The sequence below is a fragment of the Notothenia rossii genome (genome assembly GCF_949606895.1).
Source record: "Notothenia rossii genome assembly, chromosome: 3".
NCBI classification, from domain to species: domain Eukaryota; kingdom Metazoa; phylum Chordata; class Actinopteri; order Perciformes; family Nototheniidae; genus Notothenia; species Notothenia rossii.
Genome location: NC_136901.1, coordinates 68388290 through 68413480, shown reverse-complemented (window position 1 = coordinate 68413480; position 25191 = coordinate 68388290). Strand labels below are relative to the sequence as shown.

Sequence of the window (25191 nt, the reverse complement as noted above, 5' to 3'; positions counted from 1 at the left end):
TGTTTAGTTGGGACAATTCTGTTTCGCTATAAAATAAAAACTACTTTGGAATTTACATTTTCAATTTGTTTCAGATTCCCCCATAGACATAAAGGGTTCCCCACGAATAAGTTATTATAATTTTTCACCGCTTGAGGGCGACATTGAGATGAAGCTGGTGTTATGCATATTGCAGTATACTGGGCCCCTATGTGTTGTTGTACAATTACAAAGAGGCTAAAAACAACAGTTCCAAATGAACAAACTAAATAATACAAATCATATTGGTTTTAAAAAAGGTAAAATGCCTAAGTCGGTCAATTCGCTTGCATTTCGTGAAAGGTTTTGGAGATACAAATATTGCGAAATGTAACTTACACCGTGTAATTTGAAGATCTCTGATGTGAACGAAAATGCGTTTATTTCAGAGAATAACTATTTGGATTCTCCAGTGCACTGAGACTTGTATTGACGCAGAAGACACCTTTTGCTGGGTTAAGTTTCTGGGTTAATATCATAGACTGTAGCCTATATATAAAGGTTAATATACTACCTAAATGTTTATATAGCCAATCAAATAAATAACATGTGGTTTCATTTTTTAAATTTGATTGATAAAGCTGTTATTTCTGTTATGTTGGACGTTTTTTATGTCTTAAGTTATTATTAAGGTGTTCAAATTATATATATTTGTTATATGATCTACTGAAATAAATATATACCTCTCTTTACAGTGTTTTGCTATATTTTAATCAAAAACAAAAGAGGGGGCATGTAATTCATGGGTGTATAAAGTGAATACCCTTTAAATTAGATTATTGACACAACTACGTGACGGGCACAACATCCGAGGAACAGAGCAGCACTTTTTTCCTATCCGGGCAAATCTGCATCGGCTGCTGATTGGTCCAGAAATATGGAATCAGATGACGTAGTAGTTCCGGGTTTCTAGCTCTTCAGAAAAGGTAACTCTCGGTCATTTCTGGTAGAGACACGACTGACCTGGTTTTCTTCTCCTCTGAAGGTAAGAAAGCCTCCAGCCTGCCAGATAAGCAGGGTATCACTCTCTGGCTGACTGCTGTAATCTCATTACTGCGTAATATCTGTTTGTAGAATTATGTTTGGGCAAATTTGTGTGGACTTTTTTGAATTGGTATAAGCTACATCCTCTGTAGCTAACGTTAATCAACGTGCCAACGGTTACTCAATGATGCTGTGTAGCGTGTGGAGGCTTTTGTCATCATCTGCGTCGCTCCTCACCCATTGTCAAATGTCCCGCTAAATGACGTATCAATAGATGAATTGAATTGGGTTATTTTGAGGAAAGACATTTCTGATAGGTTCCTTTTTTATAGGTTTATTTTACATATCGCTTTTTGTTCATTCAAGAGATTTTTGAACATGACGTTCTGTAAAAACTTCCCACAGTGGATTTGGGCATTTCATAGTAAGACATCGCAGTGTATATCATTCATATTAATAATATTTGTTCTAAATGGCTACGTTGCCATGGAAATAACACATTCATAATGTTGGTTTGATAAAAAAATATTCCACCTGTTTTTTGATACCGTGTAACATAGGTTTGGTTTAACACACCATGCCTCTTTAATAAGGGACTCGCGTGCCACAATATTTGCATCGCTCCAGGCATAACGCTGTATTTGCAAATAAGACAATTTTAATGTTCCATCCCGATGCAAAACAAAAACAGGAACGACTGGTAGCTGAACACAATGTCGCACATATTCTTTATACCCTGGGAGTGTCTGCTTCATACTGTTATTACTGAGGAATGTTTCATTGTTTTAAGCTTGTTTTTTACTGCTGTGAATTAAAATATGCTTGGCTGTGAAGGCACACGCTGTGCCATGCGAACACACCACCCCACTCGTTATTTATCCTCTGGAGTGCATCCAGATTTTTTTTACATCCACATACATGTGTGACGTAGATTAGAGCTATGATTCACTCAAATGTAAATCACGCCATGTGTAAACGAAGTCTTCAGGGAAATGCTGGGAGAGGTTACAACATCGAGGAAGATTTAGGTTTGGGTAATGTAGCTGAGTCATTTTACCGTAAAATGTTGTGAAAGTCATAGCTTTCAATATCGAATTTGTAATATTAAAGTAGGTCAAACACGATAGATGTAAACTACACTTCATTACACTCTTTGGTTGTATTCCTTTTTTATTTAGTTGCTCTGATGTTGGAAACCAGTTTAAAGTGCCATACTTAGTTTCATCCCCATCCCTCTGAAACTAGTAAACAGACTAAAACATACACTAGTGAGTTTACACTCCGTACCCTCCACTGAAAGGTTATTAGCAGCTCAGCTTGACCTAAAGTGACCTTCCACTGGCCACTGCGTGGGGTGAGCTTCAAGAGTATTGTCATTGGTTGTCCGTGGCTCAATGCTTTCAGGCAAAACTCACAGTGGTGTGGTCATATGACATTGGTCGGTCTCCTTACACATCTTCCCCCATTCATGACATATCTGATAACTTACCCTGTATTGGTATAATGAAGACAGTGAGAACAATACTAAGGGAGGATCTTGTAATGAAACACACCCTCTTAGGATGAATCACATATAAGTGTGCCTTGGAGTCTGACAGACATACAGAAGCTGTCTGGTACAGGCCGAACAAGGTGAGTCTAGGATGAGGACAGAGTGTATTCTTAGTCAACATAACACAATCATATTGTGTGTCAAGAGTAGCTTATCAAGGGATTGGTTTGAATGGCTTTCAGATGGTAGATAACCTTAAGTAATTATATTAAATCTTTGATTCGCGAATAATGGTTTTGCCAAGCTTCTGTATTTGTTTCTGAGAAGTATGCCACCAGACTTTCTTTGGTTACCAACTTCCTCTTGTCACATTAGCTGTCGTCACATGGCTGAAAGTGGGTTTGAACACTTGAAATTGAGTGTCCTAATAATAGTTGGAAAGTGTTTGGATTTTTAACTGAGTGTTTGGAAATGTAATCTACAACCTTCTGTTAAATGCTGGTTAATTGTTTTCATCTGAATCTAAATCAGAGTTTGGCAAAAGGGGTATGAACCCTGTTAAATGTTATTATCTCATATGTGCTGAAATACATTTTCTTTTAAAAGTGTTTCTTTTCTGCTGTATTCCATCTTTAGGTGCAACATCGTAGGGAGAGTGGACCAAACATTTTCATACTACAATTGTGGGACAAAAGTGTTTACTCTAGAGGGCATTTCTCTTTCTGAGGCTTCCAGTCCAACACATTAAAATAATTTCTGGGACCAGCACACTTTTCACAACCAGCCTGACCACGGCTGCTCCATAGACCCCTTCCACACGCACTCTCCCAGAGACCAGTATGGGTCTCCAGGCAGACTCCACCCTTCAAACTGTCCTCCTTTTTCCAGTCCACTTTCTGATATGGCTGTACTCCATCGTGTCCTTTCTTCCCTGGTACTACATCACCAGTGCTGGAGAAAAAAAAGCTCTGTCGAAGAGGGTGAAAGCCCGCTCCACTTCAGGCTGTGCCGAGGGACCGTACCGCTCCGTGGATCAATTTGAGTCCTTGGCCAGGGAGGACTTCCCCGGCAAGGACACGCTTGATAAGCTGATGTATCACGCTGTGCAGCGCTTTGGAACAGAGCACTGCCTCGGCACCAGAGACCTTCTGAGTGAAGAGAATGAAATTCAACCCAGCGGAAAAGTATTTAAAAAGGTTAGGATTCCCATCATTATATTACGTTTTTAATTATTGATGAAGGATGCTTGCGAGGACAAATATGTCTAAAGTTACATCTGACTCTTCCCTTTCTTAGCTGATCCTGGGGGATTACAAATGGCTCTCCTACAATGAGGTGGACTCTATAGTCAGTGAGTTTGGGAGCGGGCTGGCAGCCCTGGGGCAGCAGCCCAAAAGCAGTATCGCAATATTTTGTGAAACAAGAGCCGAGTGGATGATCACCGCCCAGGCGTGCTTCAGGCGCAACTTCCCCTGTATGTATAAAACACATCATACGGTACAGTGCAGGATGTTATAACTGCTAATTAAATGTGTCCACTCACTGTGTGTTTTGTTTTCACAACAGTGGTGACCTTCTATTCCACACTGGGAGAGGAGGCAATTGCTTTCGGTCTGAACGAGACCGAAGTTACACACCTAGTTACCAGTTCAGAACTGCTCCAGACCAAACTGAAAGTGAGTTCATCCCTAACGGCAGAAGAGGAGAAGAAGTGAATAGTCTGGAAACAGCTTGTCTGTCTTTATTACTAATCCCAGTAATCATAATCATATGACACTCTTAATAGCTCAAATGGAATGGAATGCGGAACCTAAAATATATGTTGTAATATCAGCATCCGCATTAACGGATGTACCAACATCTGTTGAGAGAATTAATGATCCTAATTATAATATAATCACTTTTTACATTTTATAGAAGAATTGTATAGCAAAGTATAAAGTGCTTTACAGAGAGAAGATGTGGTAAAACAGCTTAATAAATTAGGGGGGAAATAAATCATTAAAATAATTTTTAAACCAACCAGATGCACTTTGAAGCTGGTGTAGCTTTTATTACCGGTATATATGTTAATTCACTACGGAAACAATTTTTTATGAAGTAAACAGAATTTGGATTCGTTCAAAATTGATGAGTGAGAAAGGTAATGAAAACAAAACCTGGAAGCAAAGGAATGTGTGTGAATATGAACTTAACGAAGATACAAACAGAATCCAGACTTAATGGAAATTATTTAAATAATATCAAGTAACAGATCTCTTTTGGATTCCTGTCTCTATTAACATTTGTTAGTTCCAGTCGATTTATCTTTTATATTTGGAGATGTGGTTTCTGGCCATTATAAAGAACAGTCAGCAAATAAGGAGCTTGTGATTCCTTGTGTTTTTTTAGGAAACATTCCTATTTGTTAAAGGAAATCATGTGATTTGACATCCTTTCCTAATAGCTGCTGTGTCCTCTCTTTCTATCCAGAATGTGCTTCCTCTGATCCCAAAACTGAAGCACGTGATCTACGTGGACCAGAAGAAAGTGAGCACAGAAGGCTTCTCAGCAGGCCTGTCCATCCACAGCATGCAGGCCGTACGAGAGCTGGGCGCGCTGCCGGAGAACAGTACGTATCCGTCTGACTCACCTTGGTTCTCCCTGCAAGTCAGGGGTGAAAAGCCTCTTACTGTAAGAGACAATAACTGTTTGTCTGTCTCGCAGTTGGGAGTGAGATAGTGAAGCCCCAACCCTCTGACCTGGCCGTGGTGATGTACACCAGCGGCTCCACAGGCAGACCCAAAGGAGTGATGATCGTCCACAGCAACCTCATCGCAGGCATGACGGGCCAGTGTGAGCGCATCCCTGGACTCGGGTGAGTTTTGGTCTTATCTAGTGTTAGGACGGAACAATTCGCAATATATATATATTTATAAAGAAATAAATATTTGTCACATGCACAGTATGTGTAGAGGCTAAGCCAACGCTTTAAGCCTCTGAGGATCCGCTTTGTGGGTGTAATTGACGTACACAAGTTTGCTGCCGAATAAAGGTCAGAAACAAAGTTTCAAGTTTGAAACAGTCCATTTATTTCCATTTGTACTGGTTTCCATTTTACTTGCTTCTTTCCATATTCACCACACAATATTACCGAAACTTTACACAATACCTTTGCTTTGCTTGTAATCCCGTGTTTGTGTGTATGCTCTGTGTGTGTGTGTTCTCTGTGTGTGTGTGGTCAAAAACTGTATGGCCTTCCGGCGGAACCTCTCACCACCAAACATAGGTTCCTACCTTTATACCCACAGATGTTAATTGGCTCCTACACACCGGCCCCTAATTGATAGTACAGGTATCAATTGAAAACAATTAAGGAGCCAAATGTGAAAATCATTTTTCAAAACATAGAAATGCACATCCTACACTTCCTGTACTAAACATAGTAAACCTATGCTGCTGACGTAGCGTATTATAGCCGACTCGGCTTCCAAGAGATCTTTAGGTGTCAAGATGTGACTCTCCGGGTTGACTTTGGGTTTCAGTCTTTTCACTTGACCAGCTTGTGCAGAGGGATTCAAATCCTTTCTTTTACGACTCAACTCAGACAGAACTGTCTTCAGCCTGAGAAACCAGGCCACCGACACTTTGAGCCTTTTCCAGTCTGAGAAGTAAGTCATGAGCTGGTCTGTTATCAAGTGATTCATTGACTATGATATTAACCGAGGTATCTTTTCTGACTTCTGGGTCAACCAAATCCAATATGACATCACCGCCATAATATGTAGGCCATTCCTCTTCAGATTTTACAAGAAACGTGGGACCCTCAAGCCAACTGCGGCTCTTCAGAAAGTCAGGGATCTTCATTCCTCTGGATGCAGCATCAGCTGGGTTGTCTTTGGTTCCTGCATGCTTCCATTGACATGGTCTTGAAACCTCTCACTGAAGTACTGTCTGTCCAAAACACAGATAAATATAAATATTGTCCTGATAAAGTATTGTGGTGCTGCAGAGATTAGAGGTCTTTCCTCCCAGTTGCCATCAAACTCTATAACACCCTTCAGTAAAGAGAGAACTGAGAACTTCCACACCACCACTATGTGCAATATAGATACCATTATTACAACAAAAAGAATCTGCTATGTAACATGATCATATTAAAAATAATATGCAATAATAACGTGCAATTACGTATCTGCCACTACATTTCTTTTGCACTATTCTATACTCCCTGTCCAGTTTTTTTATATTAATAATTTGACTGTATGTTTCTTGTAGTTTATTTAATTAGCTCTTTTGACTGCACTGCTAGTGTACAGTTGTTGTATTATTATGCTGCTGTGTTTATTATATCTTTGTAACTCTGGCAAAACAATTTCCTTCGGGATAAATAAAGTCTTATCTTATCTCTTATCTTAATAAAATATAGTTGTTTTGTAGAGATGCTCTCAAAAACAATCACCACATTATCTTTTTAAATAAAACTTTCAATGATAATGAGAATAATGACTCAAAAACAATCCCTACGATAACGAAAATGACATCAATATCAGTCAAAGTAATTGCAATAAGCACATCTTTAGGAATAAGTACAAAATACATGTGAAATAGAATGAGATCAAACCGAATCTTAAATTAGATACTGTATCTAATATATACATATGTGGAGTATAAACAGAGGTGTGTGCTATAAACATACCTAAGAGATGACACTTCACAGAGCTCCGAGTTTTATTTTTGAGTTTGTTTGATGGCCTGTGGGATAAAACAGTACCTGGTGGTCCTGCACGATATCTCATGTGAACCAACAAATATTTTAGTTTTTTAAATGAAACAATCCCCTCTACACATTTGTTTGTTGACTTGAGCTAACTAAGCACTAATTAATGAAGGCCAAAACATACAAGTACATTTAACATGAACAGCTGGTCAAATAAAGTGCATATATACATGTGAACATGTCATTCAGAAGGAAACAACTAAAATAATATGACTAATCGACTTTAGAAATCTTAGTTAACTCAGACATAAACGGCGTATTAGTTTACTTATTGACTAAGAAGGGACTGCCCTGATGGAAAAGGCTTCAGGAATGTTGTAGTTTTTGTTTTAGGTGACTTCCAATTTGATTTAATTGTACTCTTAAAAAGCTGCACGCACACTGCTCACAGTCTCTTTTATCATTCATGGTTTAATTCACCCAATTTTCACAGCTCTTACTCAATAGCAGATTCCTTCAGTCCTCTTTTGTATTTTCCAACTTTAACAACATCTAAATGACAAGATAATTGTTTTTTCCGTATAAACTTGTGCTGGGACAGACTTCCAGGAATAGAATAGTCGCCCTCCAGCTATCTAGAGTTGAATGGTATGAAACAAGGAAAAGCACTCAAAGACGCTTGGTGTGATCATTGGAAAGAGAAAGAGAAAACCTGTTGTAGCTTGACACTAACCTTCACTTCCTCTCCCTGTGTCTCTGCAGGCCTAAAGACACTTATATCGCCTACCTGCCCCTGGCTCATGTTCTGGAAATGACCGCTGAAATCTCCTGTGTCACATACGGCTGTCGGATCGGCTACTCCTCCCCACAGACGCTGTCCAACCAGGTACTATACAGCACCAACACATGTTATGTTCTATTTCTCAGGCTTTATGTAAGGGTACAACAAGCTTGTCATTATTGAGAACATGTAGTCCAGCAGAGTCAGTGGTGAGCAAGGCTCTTAAGTTACAGTCAATCAAATATCATTCCACTATGTTGCAATAATGGCACACTTGCTGTAAATTATCCTTTTTTATCACACAATTACAAACTAAGGAAACCAAATATTTGAAAGAGAATGTTGATTTAAAAATTATTTTAGTGTTTTTTAATAGATTAATGATTCAAAAACAGATTTATTTTAATAAGAAATCCAAATTTGAGTCAAAATTAGGATTTTAAAATATTGTAAAGTGAGTTTATATATTTAGAGTTGATTTGAGTGATGAAGGGTTTATATTGATTAAAAGAGATTTTATTGCTCCTGCTAAAAAAGAAAGTCCATGCTCAGGTTTAGGAGAGCAGAACTGTGTCCATGGCAACGGTCTGTTATGCATAGCAGCAGTCTGCTATGAAGTAATGACCGTAATTAACCAAAGTATTATATCCTTTATTAAACTGGGGCGCGGTCCCTAGTACATTAGTTTAATAATTGTTGCCATTAGTTGAATCATTGTTGCTCCCTAAGGTAATCGGTGCCTTTTGTTCCATCTAGTCCACGAAGATAAAGAGAGGAAGTAAAGGAGACAGCTCGGTGCTCAAACCCACGCTGATGGCAGCTGTGCCGGTAAGAAACCCGCTTTATTTTGTATACATACCTGTTTAACCTATTCGTCATCAAATGTATACATTTACCTATTTATCTATTTCTCCTTAAAAGGAAATCATGGATCGCATCAACAAGAATGTGATGAGCAAAGTGCAGGAAATGAGTCTGATCCAGAAGACGCTGTTTACTCTGGGCTACAGATATAAACTGGAGCAGATCAAGAGGGGCTATGACGCACCACTCTGCAATGCGTAAGAAACCGCCATGACCCCTTTTATTGCCCTTTATACAAATGTGGTGCTCAACTTGTAACACACAGTCCTCTTGTCTCTGCAGCCTACTGTTCCGCAAAGTGAAGAAACTTCTGGGAGGCCGGGTGAGGATGATGCTGTCCGGAGGTGCCCCCCTCTCCTCGGCCACGCAGAGGTTCATGAACATTTGTTTCTGTTGTCCAGTGGGTCAGGGCTACGGCCTCACCGAGACCTGTGGAGCAGGCACCATCACAGAGGGTAAGACCCTTTAGCGCAGGAAGAGAGTGTAACGATGAGAATGAATATATGAAATTATTATTTGCATATTGGCATATACAGTGTGTTTTGCTGTTGTGCCACATGTATTGTTGACATTTTTAGTGTTTCTTTCTTGTTTTTGTTCTGTTATAATGCCTTGTGCCGAATGCTTCAGCAATACTATGTTTAACATGTGCTCACGCCAATAAAGCCCTTTTGTATTGTATTGTAAAGATGAGAATGAATGGATATGATATTAAAATGTTGTCTTTGTCCTACAGTTGCGGACATCAGCACCGGTCGCGTTGGAGCTCCTGTTATTTGCTGTGAGGTCAGACTCAGGGACTGGGCTGAGGGTACGTGTTGAAAACAAACATATTAAACACCAATTCCTAACACTTGTTACTCCGTTAGTACACCCTAATCTTATCTTTCTGTCCCACTCTTTAACCTGTTTAACCTGTAATTACACCACGGAACATAATGTATTTTTAACACCCAGGTAATTACATTTGAACACTTTGTCTCAGGTGGCTACACCAAGGACGACAAGCCGAACCCTAGAGGGGAGATCCTTATCGGCGGCCCCAATGTAACCATGGGTTACTACAGGAACGAAAGCAACGATCAGGACTTTTTCGCAGATGAAAAGGGTCAGAGATGGTTCTGCACCGGCGATGTTGGAGAGGTTTACCCAGACGGCTGTCTACAGATAGTGGGTGTGTATAATTCAGTCCAAAGGCTGTCATCTGATAGCGTTGGTAACTGGGTCACCACATACTTCATTTCCTGGCTTTGATCTACACCCAATGTGGCTGTATAACTCCTGACAGGCAGACTGTTTGTGCTTTATTAACAGAGCACTATTGTAACCAGTTTCGTTTTAATTCTCATTTAGATCGCAAGAAGGACTTGGTAAAACTGCAGGCGGGCGAGTACGTGTCTCTGGGGAAGGTCGAGTCCGCTCTGAAGAACTGCTCCATCATAGAAAACATCTGTGCTTACGCCAACAGGTGAGTTACAGGAAATAGGATTTCAATTATTCTTTTATCAATATGAAATGTTATTTAGAAGTAACTTTTCGATTTTTTTTTTGTTTTGTTATATAATACGGAATTGGTCATTCAATAGAGTGATACAGGAATGTCCTAAGACCAGAAAATGTGTTTTTACTCGAGCAAGCCCTTAGTTGGGAGCCTGAAAAAAGGTTTGTTTTATAACAAGCTTAACATATTTTAATATTTTGTTCTACAACATTTTCCGTCAGTAAATCCCCCTAATGTGAATGATTGAAGCTTCCATGTGTCATACAAACTGTGGGTGCTAACAAGTGTCTAAATGACAATACTAAACGTCATGATGCTGACGTGAAGTCATGTGACTGTGATGTTGTTTGTTTGTTTGTTTGCCTGCCTAACGTTAAATTCTTAGTTCTTACGATTTCTACGCTTAGCTATTTCCGCTTCAACATTTATACAAGTGGTGTTTAAATGGAAAACGTAATTGTAATCATCATAAACCTTTGTTTGCCACAGAGCTTATTTTCAGATAAACAAAAAAATCCAATGGGAAAACCCCATTTGCTTTTTGGCGAGGGAACAGGTGCAATGCTAACTTCCTGCTTCCTGCACCACTCCTAGTTTCAATTCAATGACCCGACCTGATCTTACCGTTTAGGCATTAAGTTAAATGCTTCCTCTCAGATTTTCCACGGTTAAACCAGCTGAACTAGATCAGTGTCTCCTGTTGGGTAGGAGGTTAAACAACAACTGTTCACAAATGGCATCTTTTCAAAGACAAACTTCATAGTTTCTTCTCAGATGTCTCACCTCTATGTGAAAAATCTCAGTGAGGTGGAACCACTCTTTCACATTGTAACGTGTTCTGCTCTAAACTGCAAGCGACAACAAGACGGTGTCTCAAATCAAATCAAGATTTATTTATATAGCACATTTTAAAAGCTATTTTTGGTCGAGCCAAAGTGCTGTACATGTAATAAAAACACATTACTACAATCACAATAAAAGACAATAATTAATAACAATTAATGACAATAATACAACAGAAATATAAAAACAAAAATACAGGGAATAGTCAGGTGTCATGCTCCGCTCTGACTAGAAGTGAGTCTTTAGTAGGGTTGGGAACCGAAACTTGGTTCCAGATGAGAACCGATAAGAAAATGCCGGGTACCCATTCGAAATACACAATTTTGGTTCTGCTTAACGGTTCCTAAACGCGGTAGACCCTGTATTCCACCGGGGTCCGTCTGCGCCGCGGTGACCCGGTGAAATACAGGGCAAGGGCGGACTGGCCCTCTGTGTGTTCTGGAGAATCACAGAACGGCCGGTCGTCAGCGGGCCATTGACGGCCGGCACCACCCTTAATCTTTTTAAACGGCATCATGTAAATTGCGCTGACAGGCGACAGAAGTCCACAGTTGCCCCGCAGGGAGGCTCCCCCCACCCTCCCGTAGACAGTTCACGAGCTCAGTCACTTCATAACACCAAAGATGGATCGCGGTAAATGCTCTAAAGTGAGGCTCCACTACACTAAAAAAGAAAAAGACAAGGCCCAGTGTAATGCCTGTTGATAGCTTGCCACAGGCATAGCTCAGTTAAAATAAAGCACAGCTATTGTGCAATACATTTGTATTGCGTTTAAAAGAATAAAGATATTTTTGTTATCTAAACGTTTGACCTCTTTCTTTTACAATTTTGGAATCGAAAGGGGGAATCGAAAAGAACCGGAATCGATAAGCAGAATCGGAATCAATGCATTTAAAACGATACACATCCCTAGTCTTTAGTGAGAATTTAAAAACCCCTAGTGCAGGGATCACCAACTACATTTGTCCAAGGGCCAAAATGTATCCAATAGACACTATCGCGGGCCAGCGATTTTGATATAGTCCACAATGCTAGTGGAGCACGCTCAGGTACTGCGGACCGCATAAAGCTTAGCAGACTCTTCAGGCTAACGAAGGATCACTTCTAGGCAGGGTTGGGAGGGTTACTTTGTAAATGTAATCAGTTACTGAATACTGAATACATACTCTGAAAGTAATCAGAATACAGTTAGTTACGTATTCAGATTACTTTTAGAATACTTTTGGAATACTTTCTTTTTCCATAACAGATGGGTGTCTGGTGCACAGGAGACACTTATTTTACTGTTTTAATGGCTTATCAAGAACTCAAACACAACATCTTGGTGTCATTCTGGACAGCTCCCTCTCATCTGCACCCCACATAAAAAACATCACCCAGACTGCATTCTTTGTCCTGTCTTAAAACCTTGGAATATGTTATGAATTGTAAGGTGTCCTTGGGTGCTTTGAAAGGTGCCCCTAAATAGAATGAATTATCATTATGTATTATCTGAAACGATGTAATAACTTTTAAAACTTTTTCCAGTCACTTTCCCCATGCATTCAGCAGCAGCAGGCCATTCACTTTGATCCCGTTATGAAATGTCATCATTTCGACAATAAATAAATGCTACATAAACGTTATCTTGCACATTTTATCTAACCATCTCCGTTTCTAACTTTCAATATATTTTAAAAGAGATCTCTCTCTCATCTGCGTACGGGAGCGGGGCCTCACAGACACGCTGCTTCTCTCTCTCGCTCACAGACATGCTGCAGCGCTGTGCAGTGTGCACACAGTTCTGCCGGTAATGAATATTACATTTTGTGAGGACACTTTTCCACCAATAATTCCAATAAGTATTCCAAAATGTATTCACTTCAGGTTTACGAAAGTAACTGTAATCAGATTACTCGTTTTTCAAATGTAACGCCACCTGAATACAGTTAGCCTACCTACGTATTCTGATTACGTAACGCCGTCACATATATTCCGTTACAACCCAACCCTGCTTCTAGCATCTAGGCTACTGTCCCGCAGCTCCTGCCTCTCTGTTGGACTGCCGCAGCGGGGCTGCTGTTGTGGAGCGCACAAAGAAGACTGTTCACAACGAAGGATCACTTCTTCTTCAAGGCAGGGAAGGTTTCGCAGTAGGCAGTCTACTGTCCCGCAGCTGCTGCCTCTCTGTTGCACTCTGGTACTGCACCTTACTCACGAGACGTTGTAAAAAAAAAAGATGGGCGGGGGGCGAACGCAGTAACCACTCCGCCAACGCCACAGTCAACCAAGTCGTGTGGGCCGGATGAGAATGTCTGGCGGGCCGGATGTGGCCCGCGGGCCGCCAGTTGGTAGTCACTGCCCTAGTGCCTCGGCCGACCTCACATGGAGGGGCAGACTATTCCAGAGCCTAGGGCCAACTGCTACGAAGGCTTGGTGCCCTCAGGTTTTGAGCCTGGTCTTGGGCACTACCAACAAGAGCTGGTCAGCAGACCTTAAAGCTCTGGCTGGGGTGTAGCGCTGGAGGAGTTCGGCTATATAGGCAGGAGCCAGCCCATTTAGGGCTTTGAAAACAAATAAAAGGATTTTAAAATCAATTCGGAACCAAATTGGAAGCCAGTGCAGTGAGGCCAGAATTGGGGTGATGTGGTCACGCTTTTTGTGGCCAGTCAGAAGACGTGCAGCTGCGTTTTGGAATAGCTGCAGGCGTTTAATTGAGGCCTGGTCCATACCCACATACAGAGCGTTGGAATAGTCCAGTCTTAAGGTAACAAAGGCATTAATAACTCTTTCTAGGTCTTTCAAAGATAAATACGATAGAGATGAATAGTCTTATTTAAAAAAAAAAAAATAAAAAAAAAGCAGGTCTTCACTACGGTGCTGACCTGCTTGTCGAATTTAAAAGTGCTTGTGAAGGTCACTCCAAGGTTCATGACAGATCCCAGAATATCAACCGGAGAGGCTGGAGGTTGGGGTCCAAAAAAGATGGCCTCAGTCTTGCTCTCGTTGAGGTTAAGGAAGTTTTTGCTCAGCCAGGATTTTATCTCTATCAAGCAGTCCATCAACTGCTGTAGTGTTTGACATTTGCTTTGAGAGGCAGACAGATCTGTACATCGTCGGCGTAGCAGTTGAAGGGAATATTGTGTTTTGTGAGAATTGAACCATAGGGGCAGTATGTACAGTAAAAAGAGGATGCTATGGTCCACAGTGTCAAAGGCAGCTGTCACGTATAACAGCACCAGGACAGCTGGGCTACCTGAGTCGGCGACTAGGAGCGGATCATTAAAAACTCTTAAAAGGGCTGTTTCAGTGCTGTGCATGGGTTTGAAGCCCGACTGAAACTTTTCATGAATGCCATGCGTGGTTAAGAACAACTGCAGCTGGACATAGACTACTCGCTCCAGGGCTTTAGGTAAAAAAGGTAGCTGGGAGATGGGCATAAAATATGCGAGAATGGAGGGGTCAAGATTTTTCTTAAGTAGTGGCTGCACCACGGCATGTTTTGAAGGCAGCAGTGGGACACATCCTGAGCTAAGAGAGGTGTTTATAAGTAATAAAATACTTGCTCTAACTGATTTGAAAACATCTCTGAGAAGGCGAGAGGGAATGCTGTCTAAGGTGCAGTTTGTCGGCCGCAGGTGCTTGACTACATCCGAGAGAGAAGAGAGGGATACAGGCTCAAAGTGGTCGAGGACAGCAGGGCACAGAAAGGGAGCAGGATCTGGGGTAGCATTAGTGTGGGCTAGCCTAAGTGCAGATACTTTAAAATGTAAGACACTTATCACAGAGAGTAGGTGATGGCACAATAGAAGAAACATCCCAGAGATTAATAATAGAGTTGAGGACATTAAAAAGAACCTGAGGTTTATGGCTGTTTTTGGAGTCTCAACAACATGTATAGCTGACATTTATGAAGCTACCAACAGAGGTGGAAGAAGTACTCAGGTCTTGTACTTGAGTCAAAGTAGAAGTACCAGAGTGTAGGAATACTCTGTTAGAAGTAAAAGTCCTGCATTCAAAATGTTACTCTAGTAAAAGTATTGGCATCAAAATATACTTAAGGTACCAAAAAGTACTCATTATGCCGATTCAGAATAATAAAGTATTATATGTTTTGGTTATAATTTATGTGTTTATCAAAGCTGGTAAAGGTGAAACTAATTTCAACTAATTGTGATTTTACTCCAGGTGTATCTAAAGTAACTTCTAAGGGTTGATCCTATTGTTTATCATTAATATATATCTGCAAAGTAACTAAAGGTATTAAATACATTTAGTGGAGTTAAAGTACAATATTGACCTCTGAATTGTGTTGAGTAGAAGTACAAAGTAGCATAAAATTGAAATACTCAAGTAAAGTACAAGTACCTCAAAAATATACTCAAGCAAAGTACTTGATTAAATGTACTTGGTAACTTTACACCCCTGGCCACAAATTCCTAATGATGTGTTTTCCTCTTTCATGTGTGCTTTTGCTAACATGCCCTTTGCACAGCTACAGTTGAAACAATAGTGTTTGTTCACTTTTTATCTCACTCAAATCTTGTATGCAAATCCACAGCAGTAGTTATCAGCATGCATTAGTTTGCAAATATATAACTGTGTATAACTATCATACTACAGGGAGTTTGTTTATAATGTGATGCTTATAACCAATGACCTACAGTGCATACCTAAACTCAGACTGTGAAATGTGTTATATTCACATCTTACAGTCCTTAGACTTGTGTGCTTTGTGTCATTAATCTGGACACCAAATGTGGTTATTGCAGCATCATTACTTCATCATCTCCCCATTAAAACATGATCTTTTTAATATTGTGTAAGGACTCCACTCCTATCCTTTTTCATTCTACCTTTTTACGATTATTTTCAACTTTTTTTTTAACGGAGTGAGTGGGGGTTTTAAATACAAAACATTCATATTTCAACTTGTTGCATCATTTTAAGTTCCTTACAAAAAAGACAAAAACAAATGGTTTGATGAAAAACAGTAATGCAGATAATATTTCTTTTCCACTAACACAAGCATTTTTTAGCCATCATTGGAACACCTACAGTGGGGCAAAAAAGTATTTAGTCAGCCACCAATTGTGCAAGTTCTCCCACTTAAGAAGAAAAAAAAATCCAGAAAAATCACATTATCTGATTTTTAAAGAATTTATTTGCAAATTATGGTGGAAAATGAGTATTTGGTCAATAACAAAAGTTCATCTCAATACTTTGTTATATACCCTTTGTTGGCAATGACAGAGGTCAAACGTTTTCTGTAAGTCTTCACAAGGTTTTCACACACTGTTGCTGGTATTTTGGCCCATTCCTCCATGCAGATCTCCTCTAGAGCAGTGATGTTTTGGGGCTGTCGCTGGGCAACACGGACTTTCAACTCCCTCCAAAGATTTTCTATGGGGTTGGGATCTGGAGACTGGCTAGGCCACTCCAGGACCTTGAAATGCTTCTTACAAAGCCACTCCTTCGTTGCTCGGGCGGTGTGTTTGGGATCATTGTAATGCTGAAAGACCCAGCCACGTTTCATCTTCAATGCCCTTGCTGATGGAAGGAGGTTGTCACTCAAAATCTCACGATACATGGCCCCATTCATTCTTTCCTTTACACGGATCTGTCGTCCTGGTCCCTTTGCAGAAAAACAGCCCCAAAGCATGATGTTTCCACCCCCATGTTTCACAGTAGGTATGGTGTTCTTTGGATGCAACTCAGCATTCTTTCTCCTCCAAACACGCCTAGTTGAGTTTTTACCAAAAAGTTATATTTTGGTTTCATCTGACCATATGACATTCTCCCAATCCTCTTCTGGATCATCTAAATGCTCTCTAGCAAACTTCAGACGGGCCTGGACATGTACTGGCTTAAGCAGGGGGACACGTCTGGCACTGCAGGATTTGAGTCCCTGGCGGCGTAGTGTGTTACTGATGGTAGCCTGTGTTACTTTGGTCCCAGCTCTCTGCAGGTCATTGACTAGGTCCCCCCGTGTGGTTCTGGGATTTTTGCTCACCGTTCTTCTGATCATTTTGACCCCACGGGGTGAGATCTTGCGTGGAGCCCCAGATCGAGGGAGATTATCAGTGATCTTGTATGTCTTCCATTTTCTAATAATTGCTCCCACAGTTGATTTCTTCAAACCAAGCTGCTTACCTATTGCAGATTCAGTCTTCCCAGCCTGGTGCAGGTCTACAATTTTGTTTCTGGTGTCCTTTGACAGCTCTTTGGTCTTGGCCATAGTGGAGTCTGGAGTGTGACTGTTTGAGGTTGTGGACAGGTGTCTTTTATACTGATAACGAGTTCAAATAGGTGCCATTAATACAGTTAACAAGTGGAGGACAGAGGAGGCTCTTAAAGAAGAAGTTACAGGTCTGTGAGAGCCAGAAATCTTGTTTGTTTGTAGGTGACCAAATACCGTAATTTTCGGACTATAAGGCGCACCTGAATATAAGCCGCAGCAGCTAAATTGAATGATGTGTACATATATAAGGCGCACTGGACTATAAGCCGCAGGTGTTTTAATGTTTAATTACCATATGTAAGGGTTCGTGCACAGAGGGGATTGTCGGGAAAGAGATGGCTGTTTGAGGAAGCTCCCATTTATTAACATTTCAACAAACAAGTTGCATATTTGCATAACGTATTCAAGTGTTACCATTTAGTGCAATAGTAGCTACAGAACATGTACTGTGCTGTGTAAACTGTACTGTATCACATAGCGTTTCAGACACACAAACTTTTCAACTTTCAAACTTAAACGGTGCGCTCCCAGCGCACGTACCGGCAGTGATCTACAGCAGCGGTTTTCAACCACTGGTACGGGGACAAACTGTCTCGCTCTCGTAATGTCTGTCTGTCTTGCTCCCGTTCTGTCTCTCGTACCACTCTCGGTTCCACTTTTACTTTTGCGCGCTACCTGTCTCCCTCTTTTCCGGCCTCCAGCTTTTCCTGCTGGAACCCACCGCTTAAAGGTGGGGGTCCGCGGACCGGCCATAGAGCCCATAGAGTTAAAGGAGGTGGACTGTAACCTGTAAAATCCATAGGTTTAGGAGGTCCCCTAGTGGCCGTTAGCTGTAAAAATCCATAGATTAGCCGCACCGTTATATAAGCCGCAGCGTCGAAAAATGGGAAAAAAGGCGTGGCTTATAGTCCGAAAATTACGGTACTTATTTTCCACCATAATTTGCAAATAAAGTCTTTAAAAATCAGACAATGTTATTTTCTGGATTTTTTTTCTTTCTGATTCTCTCTCATAGTCGAGGTATACATAGGATGAAAATTACAGGCCTCTCATCTTTTTAAGTGGGAGAACTTACACAATTGGTGGCTGACTAAATACTTTTTTGCCCCACTGCATGCTTACACTACATATAACACGTCGCACCTTTTCATGTCTTCATCTCTGAAAAACAATGAGTAAACTAAAACATCAGCCCTTAAGTCTAACAACTTCCACTGTTTACACACACTTTGCCCCAGCTGATTTCAGTGTTCACATCTGAGCCTGCAGGGCCACTGACATCTTTCAGTTCCTCACCTTTAACATAACGTTTGTTCAGGACTTCCACTTCAACTGTACCGCGAACGCTTCATCTGACATTTACAATACTTTCTGTTATCAGCCTTTCAACCACCATTCAGTACTTTCACTTAAAAGTTCTGCTTTCTTTATCTCTATCCCCTACGAATAAAGGGATTCTGATTCCCTAACTAGTAAACACTTAGCTTTGTAACTTGTCTGCCACCAGGGTTGGGAGGTTTACTTTGTAAATGTAATCAGTTACTGATTACTGAATACATGGCTCTGGAAGTAATCCGAATACAGTTACAGTTACGTGTCTTAAAAAAGTAAAGTAATCAGATTACTTTTAGATTACTTTTGGATTACTTTCTTTTTCCATCACAGATGGGTATGTTCTGGTGAACAGGAGACACAAAAAGCAAAAGGAAACTGAATGTGTTTTTACTGTTTTAATGGGTTATCAAGAGCACAACTGAAACGATGTAACAACATAATAAACTTTTTGGGGATGCAGCTTGGGATGTGAGGAGTGAGGGATACGGCTTAGAACGGGCGTGTCGCCTTCTGTCCTGCCAGTGTTGGCAGGACATGAATTAAAATGTCGAACTAGGACTTCATTTCAAGGACATTTCGGCCAGGGGTTTAGAGCTATATTTGTTCAAGCATCAGATTGGCAAAACAGGAGAGTGTGTGCACTAGTCTGCCTTGATCTATGTATTCATGTCTGTGACCCTCACAGTATCTGCTGCCCACAGCTGTTTTATAGAAGGAAAACCTCCTTCACTTCATGAAATCTCTGCAGCACCAGGAGGCAGTGGGAGGGGTAACTCAGCCTCTGAGAAGAGGAGCGCGCAGTGCCTTTCACGCACCGCCTTCACTGTGTTTACCTTCAGAATCATTAGAAAGGCTAAGAGCGACTGTAGGCTGATGTGTTTTAACCACACACACACACACACACACACACACACACACACACACACACACACACACACACACACACACACACACACACACACACACGATTTAAACGCAGACTTTTGTTCCTCCATGTATCGTTGTTATCGTTTCACTGAGCGGACCCGCACATTTTTTTCAAACGCTCTCTTTTTTGGTCCATCTGCGGCGGTGATAGGTTTTGTGCGGCTGTACCTTTAGTAATGAACATTAAATGTTGTGAGGAAATCTTTCCACCAATAATTCCAATAAGTAATCCAAAATATATTCACTTCAGGTTTACGAAAGTAATTGTAATCAGATTACTCGTTTTTCAAATGTAACGCGAGCTGAATAGTTACTTGATTTTTGTATTCTGATTACATGTATTCCGTTAAAACCCAGCCCTGTCTGCCACTTAGAAGACTACTTCAACTATTTTAAAGGTTTCAGTTTATCAACTTTCATTTTCTATTGTTATCTCAGTGAGCAAAACTACGTAATCAGCTTTGTGGTTCCCGACCAGAAGAGGATGACAGAACTGGCCAGGAAGAAAGGCATTGTGGGAGAATGGGAGGAGATCTGCACTCACCCCGACATGGAGAGAGAGGTTCTGAGGGAGATCAAGGAGGTTGCTGCTAACAGTAAGAACTGATAATGTGTTTTTATAACTGTGTGAAAAAGCTGTAGAGATTATCTTTACTAAATGCACAATCCTCATTCTGTCCTTATCCCTATATTTAAAATGTTTTTATTGAGCCAAAACTATATATTATAAAAAATGTGTTATTGTTTCAATGCTCATTTCATTAATACAAATTAATAATAACCTCATTTGTACATTTTTCTCACAAAAATAAGCAAAAATATATATTTATTTAGAAATTGGAACAGTATCAAGAGTAAGAAGTTCAAAAATAAAAATGGGAAACAGTATGTACTGATATTTGAGTAAAAAAGAGCATTATAGATTTCACTATACTGTGAAGAATGTATGTGAGATGAACTGTTCTCTTTGTCTTTCATCCATTCAGTAAAACTTCAGCGATTTGAGATTCCAGTCAAGGTTCACCTGAGTCCAGAGCCATGGACCCCTGAGACGGGCCTGGTCACAGATGCTTTCAAGCTGAAGAGGAAAGAGCTGAAGAACCACTATCTCCACCACATAGAGAGAATGTACGGAGGCAAATAACTGCTCAATTCCACCTAAGAGTCTCCAGTGTAACTATAACAATGTAAATAATCTTCCCGGTACCCGATATGATTTTTAATGCTGTTTGTGTACCACTGGCGTCGACCTTGAATATGTCTTGAAAAGAAAAGCTGTAGATAGCAGTCGATCCATGTGTGCTGCTTTCTATTCTCGTGTACATGAGTTTTGATTGTCAAAAGAAATGCACTCAACTTGCAACTCGTATGCCATGAAAAGGGTCTGAGACCGTTACAGCACTTAACTGCCATTCACTTAAATCCGCTGGCACTGGTTGTAGCTGATTTATTTTAAAAAACATACCACTGTCCTCTATGTTGCTGATGCTTTTTCGTTACTTTTGTTTGAAAATATGAACAACTTTTATCATCACGAGGCTTTTTTTTCCTGTTTTGTAAAGTTGGAGTACTAATGTTACTGTGCCTTCACTCTGCAGTACTCGTGTAGTCACGCAGAAGTGTCAGCTAAATTATTCAAACAAATAGGTTTGTGCTTTGTTACAAAAATGGCTTAACTGGGGAAATATATTCCCACACAGAGATACTCCGACATGGATCATACATAAACCATACATGTGATCATGTCTGCTTATCAACTATTTTTTTTCCTGTCCAATGTTTTATTTATTTTATTTGTGTCAACTTATTCAATAAGTCAGACCTACATGTGTGAACACAAATGACTCAGGAAGCTAAGCAAATGCTTTAATATATGAACTGTCAAAAAAATGGGTTACTTGTATACAAAGCTCTTTTGTTGAAATTCTTGTGGGCACCTTATTTATTTAAGAGCAGGCATGCTTGTCTCCAAACCAACTGTTAGCATTAGCTAGTCAGGAAGTGTCTATAATACTGTGTGTCTTTTACCTCAGTTAATGTACAATTTGGTATCAGAAGGTTATCCGAAGTGGAGTCTGTTCATTTTAAATGAGTGTTTTCTATGTATTTTTCAAAGTGTTGTGTAATTGTATTTGCATCATTAAAATATGTTATGGACACTGACCGTCTCTACACAGTTTGGTGATCCTGTTTGTATTTATTACTCCATTATTATGATCACATGCCTTGTTCAAGAATAAACATTTTTTTGTATATTTTGTGGTGTATGACATTTTATTACAGAGATATAAACAAAAAGCATCTACATTAATGTTGTTGATTGTTTTGATGGGGAGAGCCTCAGCTGCTCCAGTCTTGAAACCGGAAACAGTCACTAGCAATCTTCCAAACAGGCTGGTCATTGTTGGGTGTTGCCTGAGCTGTCAAAAGAAAGTTCTGGTTGAAGAAACGCTGTTTGTTCCCTTCAAATTTGACAGTCCCACCAGTCACCACGAGCAGTGTAGTCTGACCCTGGGTTGCTTGTTCTGTGAAGAAAGGGTAGATTTATCCTCGATTAGTGCACCTTCAATGGAATAACATCACATGGTTGAAGTTATACTAACCATGGCATTTTAATCTGCTTCAAATTTGGAATCCCCCTCTTCATTAGAGGATCATCAATAGAAGTTGTTTTGATATAGTAACTAACACGAAACTAACCGTGAACTGGCTGACAATCCAGTGTTTGAACTTGGAACTCGCTTGAAGGCAATGAATCGAAGAAATCCGCCAGAGCATCGTTTCCAGACACAGCATTCCCATTCCACACCAAGGTCGCCTTGTCGAGGTAGAGCCGGGTCAAGTTCTGAGACAGTCGTGAAAAAAACATTAACAAGATCACAAACATCAAGGGAAAGCAGCAAATAGCTTGATCTACACCCAGACCAATACTGGATTGAGCAGGCCGATACTTTTATTGATATACGGAGGAAAACATTTTTATAAAATCGTAAAATATATCAGCTATTCGTCTCAAAATAAAATGTAATTTGATGGGTTAAATTGGACATTTTATGGCTTTTACTGCTCTTTGGTGACCAAACTATGTAATAATATATCCAGTCTCTGATTGTGTTACGTTATGAGAGTGCTCTCATACTTGTTTGATTCTGAAATTGTATTTATATAAATATATGTGTGTGTGTGTATGTGTCCGCATTTGCAGCCTGTTATTGTCTCATTATACCGCACTGTGAATGAATTAAAAATAAATATAAGTCGTCATGAACACAGTTCTGTCCATCAGACAGAGGGCTGCTGTGCCTCCTGTCATCATTAAAGGACGTCCCTTTAAAATGACCGCTCAGAGGAGAAGATTTCTCATTTCTCTAACCGCCTGCTGCTTCCGTTCCCCTCCTCGACTCCTCCGCTCGCATCTCCTGTGGGCGGGACTAAGACACAAGGATAGGAGTCGAGGAGGGGAAATTGGAGGATTGAGAAGCCTTCACGGAGGAGTCGAGGAGGCTTCCAGAGGAGACGAAAGGGAGGATAAACAAGAGACTACGCGGAAGTGTTTTCATTACTCACATATAAAAGCCCAGTCCCCATATTCACAGCTGGTTAATTTCAACACAGGAAAATGGAGAACTGGAAGAATGTGCTCACAGGTCCGTGGGAATTATTATGTGCAATTCATTTCTTGCTAACAATTTAAGTCATGTTTAATGATATTGAACGTCACTAAAACATAGCTATTAAGAAAGCTATTTCACAAATGGCTAGATCTTGATAAATAACTATTATTTCATAGTTTTGTGTTAAAATATTCAGTAGTTAAATTATTTAAAATTCACAGTCCTGAATGTGGGGATCTACAGGACACACATTTTCAGAGTAAAGGCTTTCACATTACTATAACTATATTTTTATTTAAATGTAGGCTACATTTTACACCAAAACGGAACACAAAAGCAGGACCAACCATCATACATTGAATTCCTTGACTAACAACAGAAAGATTCATTCATTTAAATAAATATTTAACCAGAAATGGGCCGGTTCTAAAGGGTTATTCAGTTAAGCCCGATGAGAGGGGATACAGCTGTGCACATGTCATCATTAACGTCCCAATTAATACCTGAGGACTCCTTTGTCCTCGCGTCTCCTCTTCGTGTCTCTCGCTCGCATCTTATGGAGGCGGAGCAAAGACACAAGGAAGGGACGCGAGTGAGGGAAAGGAGGAGGTGAAATATTCAATTGAGATGAGCCTTCAGTATCTGATATATTCCCAAATACCGATATCTCTGATGTCCATGTTGTAGATGTTTTTACTTCTTTACATACATGTACAGTACCAGTCAAAAGTTTGGACACACCTTCTGATTCAATGATTTTTGTTTATTTTAATGTGTTTCTACTTTGTGTATTAATACTGAAGACATCAAAACTATGAAAGAACACATATGGAATTATCTAGTTATCAAAAAAGTATTAAGAAATCCAGAATATGATTTTTATTTTATATTCTTCAAAGTAGCCCCGTTTTGCCTTGATGACAGCTTTGCACACTCTTGGCTTGTCAGCTTCATGAGGTCGTCACCTGGAATGTAGGTCTGCAGTAGCCAGCAAAATATAAATCATATTCTGGATTTTTTTTACACTTTTTTGTTAACTAGATCATTTCAAATGTGTTCTTTTATAGTGTTGATGTCTTCAGTATACATCTAGAGTGTAGACAACATTTAAATAAATACAAAACTTCGAATGAGAAGGTGTGTCCAAACATTTTACTGGTAGTGTATATGTACATTGAACACACAGTAGCTCAATGTAGCTGCTTTATTGTGAACGTCCAGCAGGTCACTGACAAAGTGACCATAACCTACAACACGTCACTGGGTGGCGCACTCACTATGGTGGCCTACAATGGACACAATCTTATTATTCACCGAATGATCTACACATGTCGATGTATTGGTCAGGCTTAAATGACCTCAGACAAATGATTTATAATAACTGGAGTATTTGTGTTTCCCATATCAGACAACAAAACAAGACCATCACTCACCCTTCTTTTCTTATCCATGCAGTCGTAATAAATGTTGACAAATTCTTCTGAATATCGGCATGACTGGTCGACATGGGTCCTGAAATTCTAGAGTGAAAAATCACTTATTGAAAGCTAATCGCAAATATTTAAAATAAACAAACATGACAAGGTGTGTGAGACGGTCAATGCATTTTAAAAGTCGCACATTGGAAAGTGACGTTACCTACTAGCTAGCAAAACAACGCGTTAGCTAGTTCCTTTCAGCATAAAGTGTAGCACAAGTTTCAAACTTACCAGCAGCGGGCTAGCCATTTTAGAGTTGTATGAAGCGGAACAACTCTGGATGTATTAACTATTATCGAATAGTATAGTGAAAAATAATGTAAGCGTCAATTAAGGTAGCGTTTCTTTTCTTGTTCATTTGGATTTAGCATCCAACGCTGCCATTTTGACGCATGAATTACTTCCTCTGGGCACTAACTATACCTACCAAAATAA

General features: G+C 40.1%; 2 protein-coding genes across 3 annotated transcripts; one reads left to right on the top strand and one right to left on the bottom strand.

Annotated features, from left to right (window-relative positions):
* Positions 1–847: 847 nt before the first annotated feature.
* Positions 848–21919, top strand: acsl4a (acyl-CoA synthetase long chain family member 4a). The gene is made up of 15 exons (XM_079672760.1): positions 848–1003; positions 3131–3690; positions 3791–3968; positions 4061–4170; positions 4967–5105; positions 5201–5351; positions 7956–8079; positions 8731–8802; positions 8896–9035; positions 9121–9293; positions 9575–9649; positions 9824–10012; positions 10192–10306; positions 20103–20260; positions 20651–21919. Exons 2-15 carry the CDS (start codon positions 3334–3336, stop codon positions 20806–20808), a joined length of 2139 nt encoding a protein of 712 aa, XP_079528886.1. The 5' UTR covers positions 848–1003; positions 3131–3333; the 3' UTR covers positions 20809–21919.
* On the bottom strand, positions 21920–25179 carry nxt2 (nuclear transport factor 2-like export factor 2). Of its 2 annotated transcripts, XM_079672767.1 has the most exons (4): positions 24988–25177; positions 24712–24798; positions 22365–22509; positions 21920–22189 (listed from the first exon to the last, which is right to left on the bottom strand). In XM_079672767.1, the coding sequence occupies exons 1-4, from the start codon at positions 25003–25005 to the stop codon at positions 22005–22007; spliced, it is 435 nt and encodes a 144-aa protein (XP_079528893.1). In that variant the 5' UTR covers positions 25006–25177; the 3' UTR covers positions 21920–22004. The 2 variants fall into 2 exon arrangements, with proteins under 2 accessions (XP_079528893.1, XP_079528894.1); XM_079672768.1 differs by lacking the exon at positions 24712–24798 and having other exon boundaries at positions 24988–25179.
* Positions 25180–25191: the final 12 nt, after the last annotated feature.

Bases quoted from the DNA above. Each gene is read 5' to 3' on its own strand.
- acsl4a (XM_079672760.1), top strand. From the start codon at position 3,334: ATGGGTCTCCAGGCAGACTCCACCCTTCAAACTGTCCTCCTTTTTCCA. The intron at 9,036-9,120 runs GTAAGAAACCGC...TTGTCTCTGCAG, and splicing joins GACGCACCACTCTGCAATGC to CCTACTGTTCCGCAAAGTGA. The intron at 10,307-20,102 runs GTGAGTTACAGG...TTGTTATCTCAG, and splicing joins ATCTGTGCTTACGCCAACAG to TGAGCAAAACTACGTAATCA.
- nxt2 (XM_079672767.1), bottom strand. The intron at 22,510-24,711 runs GTGAGTGATGGT...CGACTGTCTCAG, and splicing joins GCATGGATAAGAAAAGAAGG to AACTTGACCCGGCTCTACCT. The intron at 22,190-22,364 runs GTTAGTTTCGTG...CTTTCTTCACAG, and splicing joins GGATTGTCAGCCAGTTCACG to AACAAGCAACCCAGGGTCAG.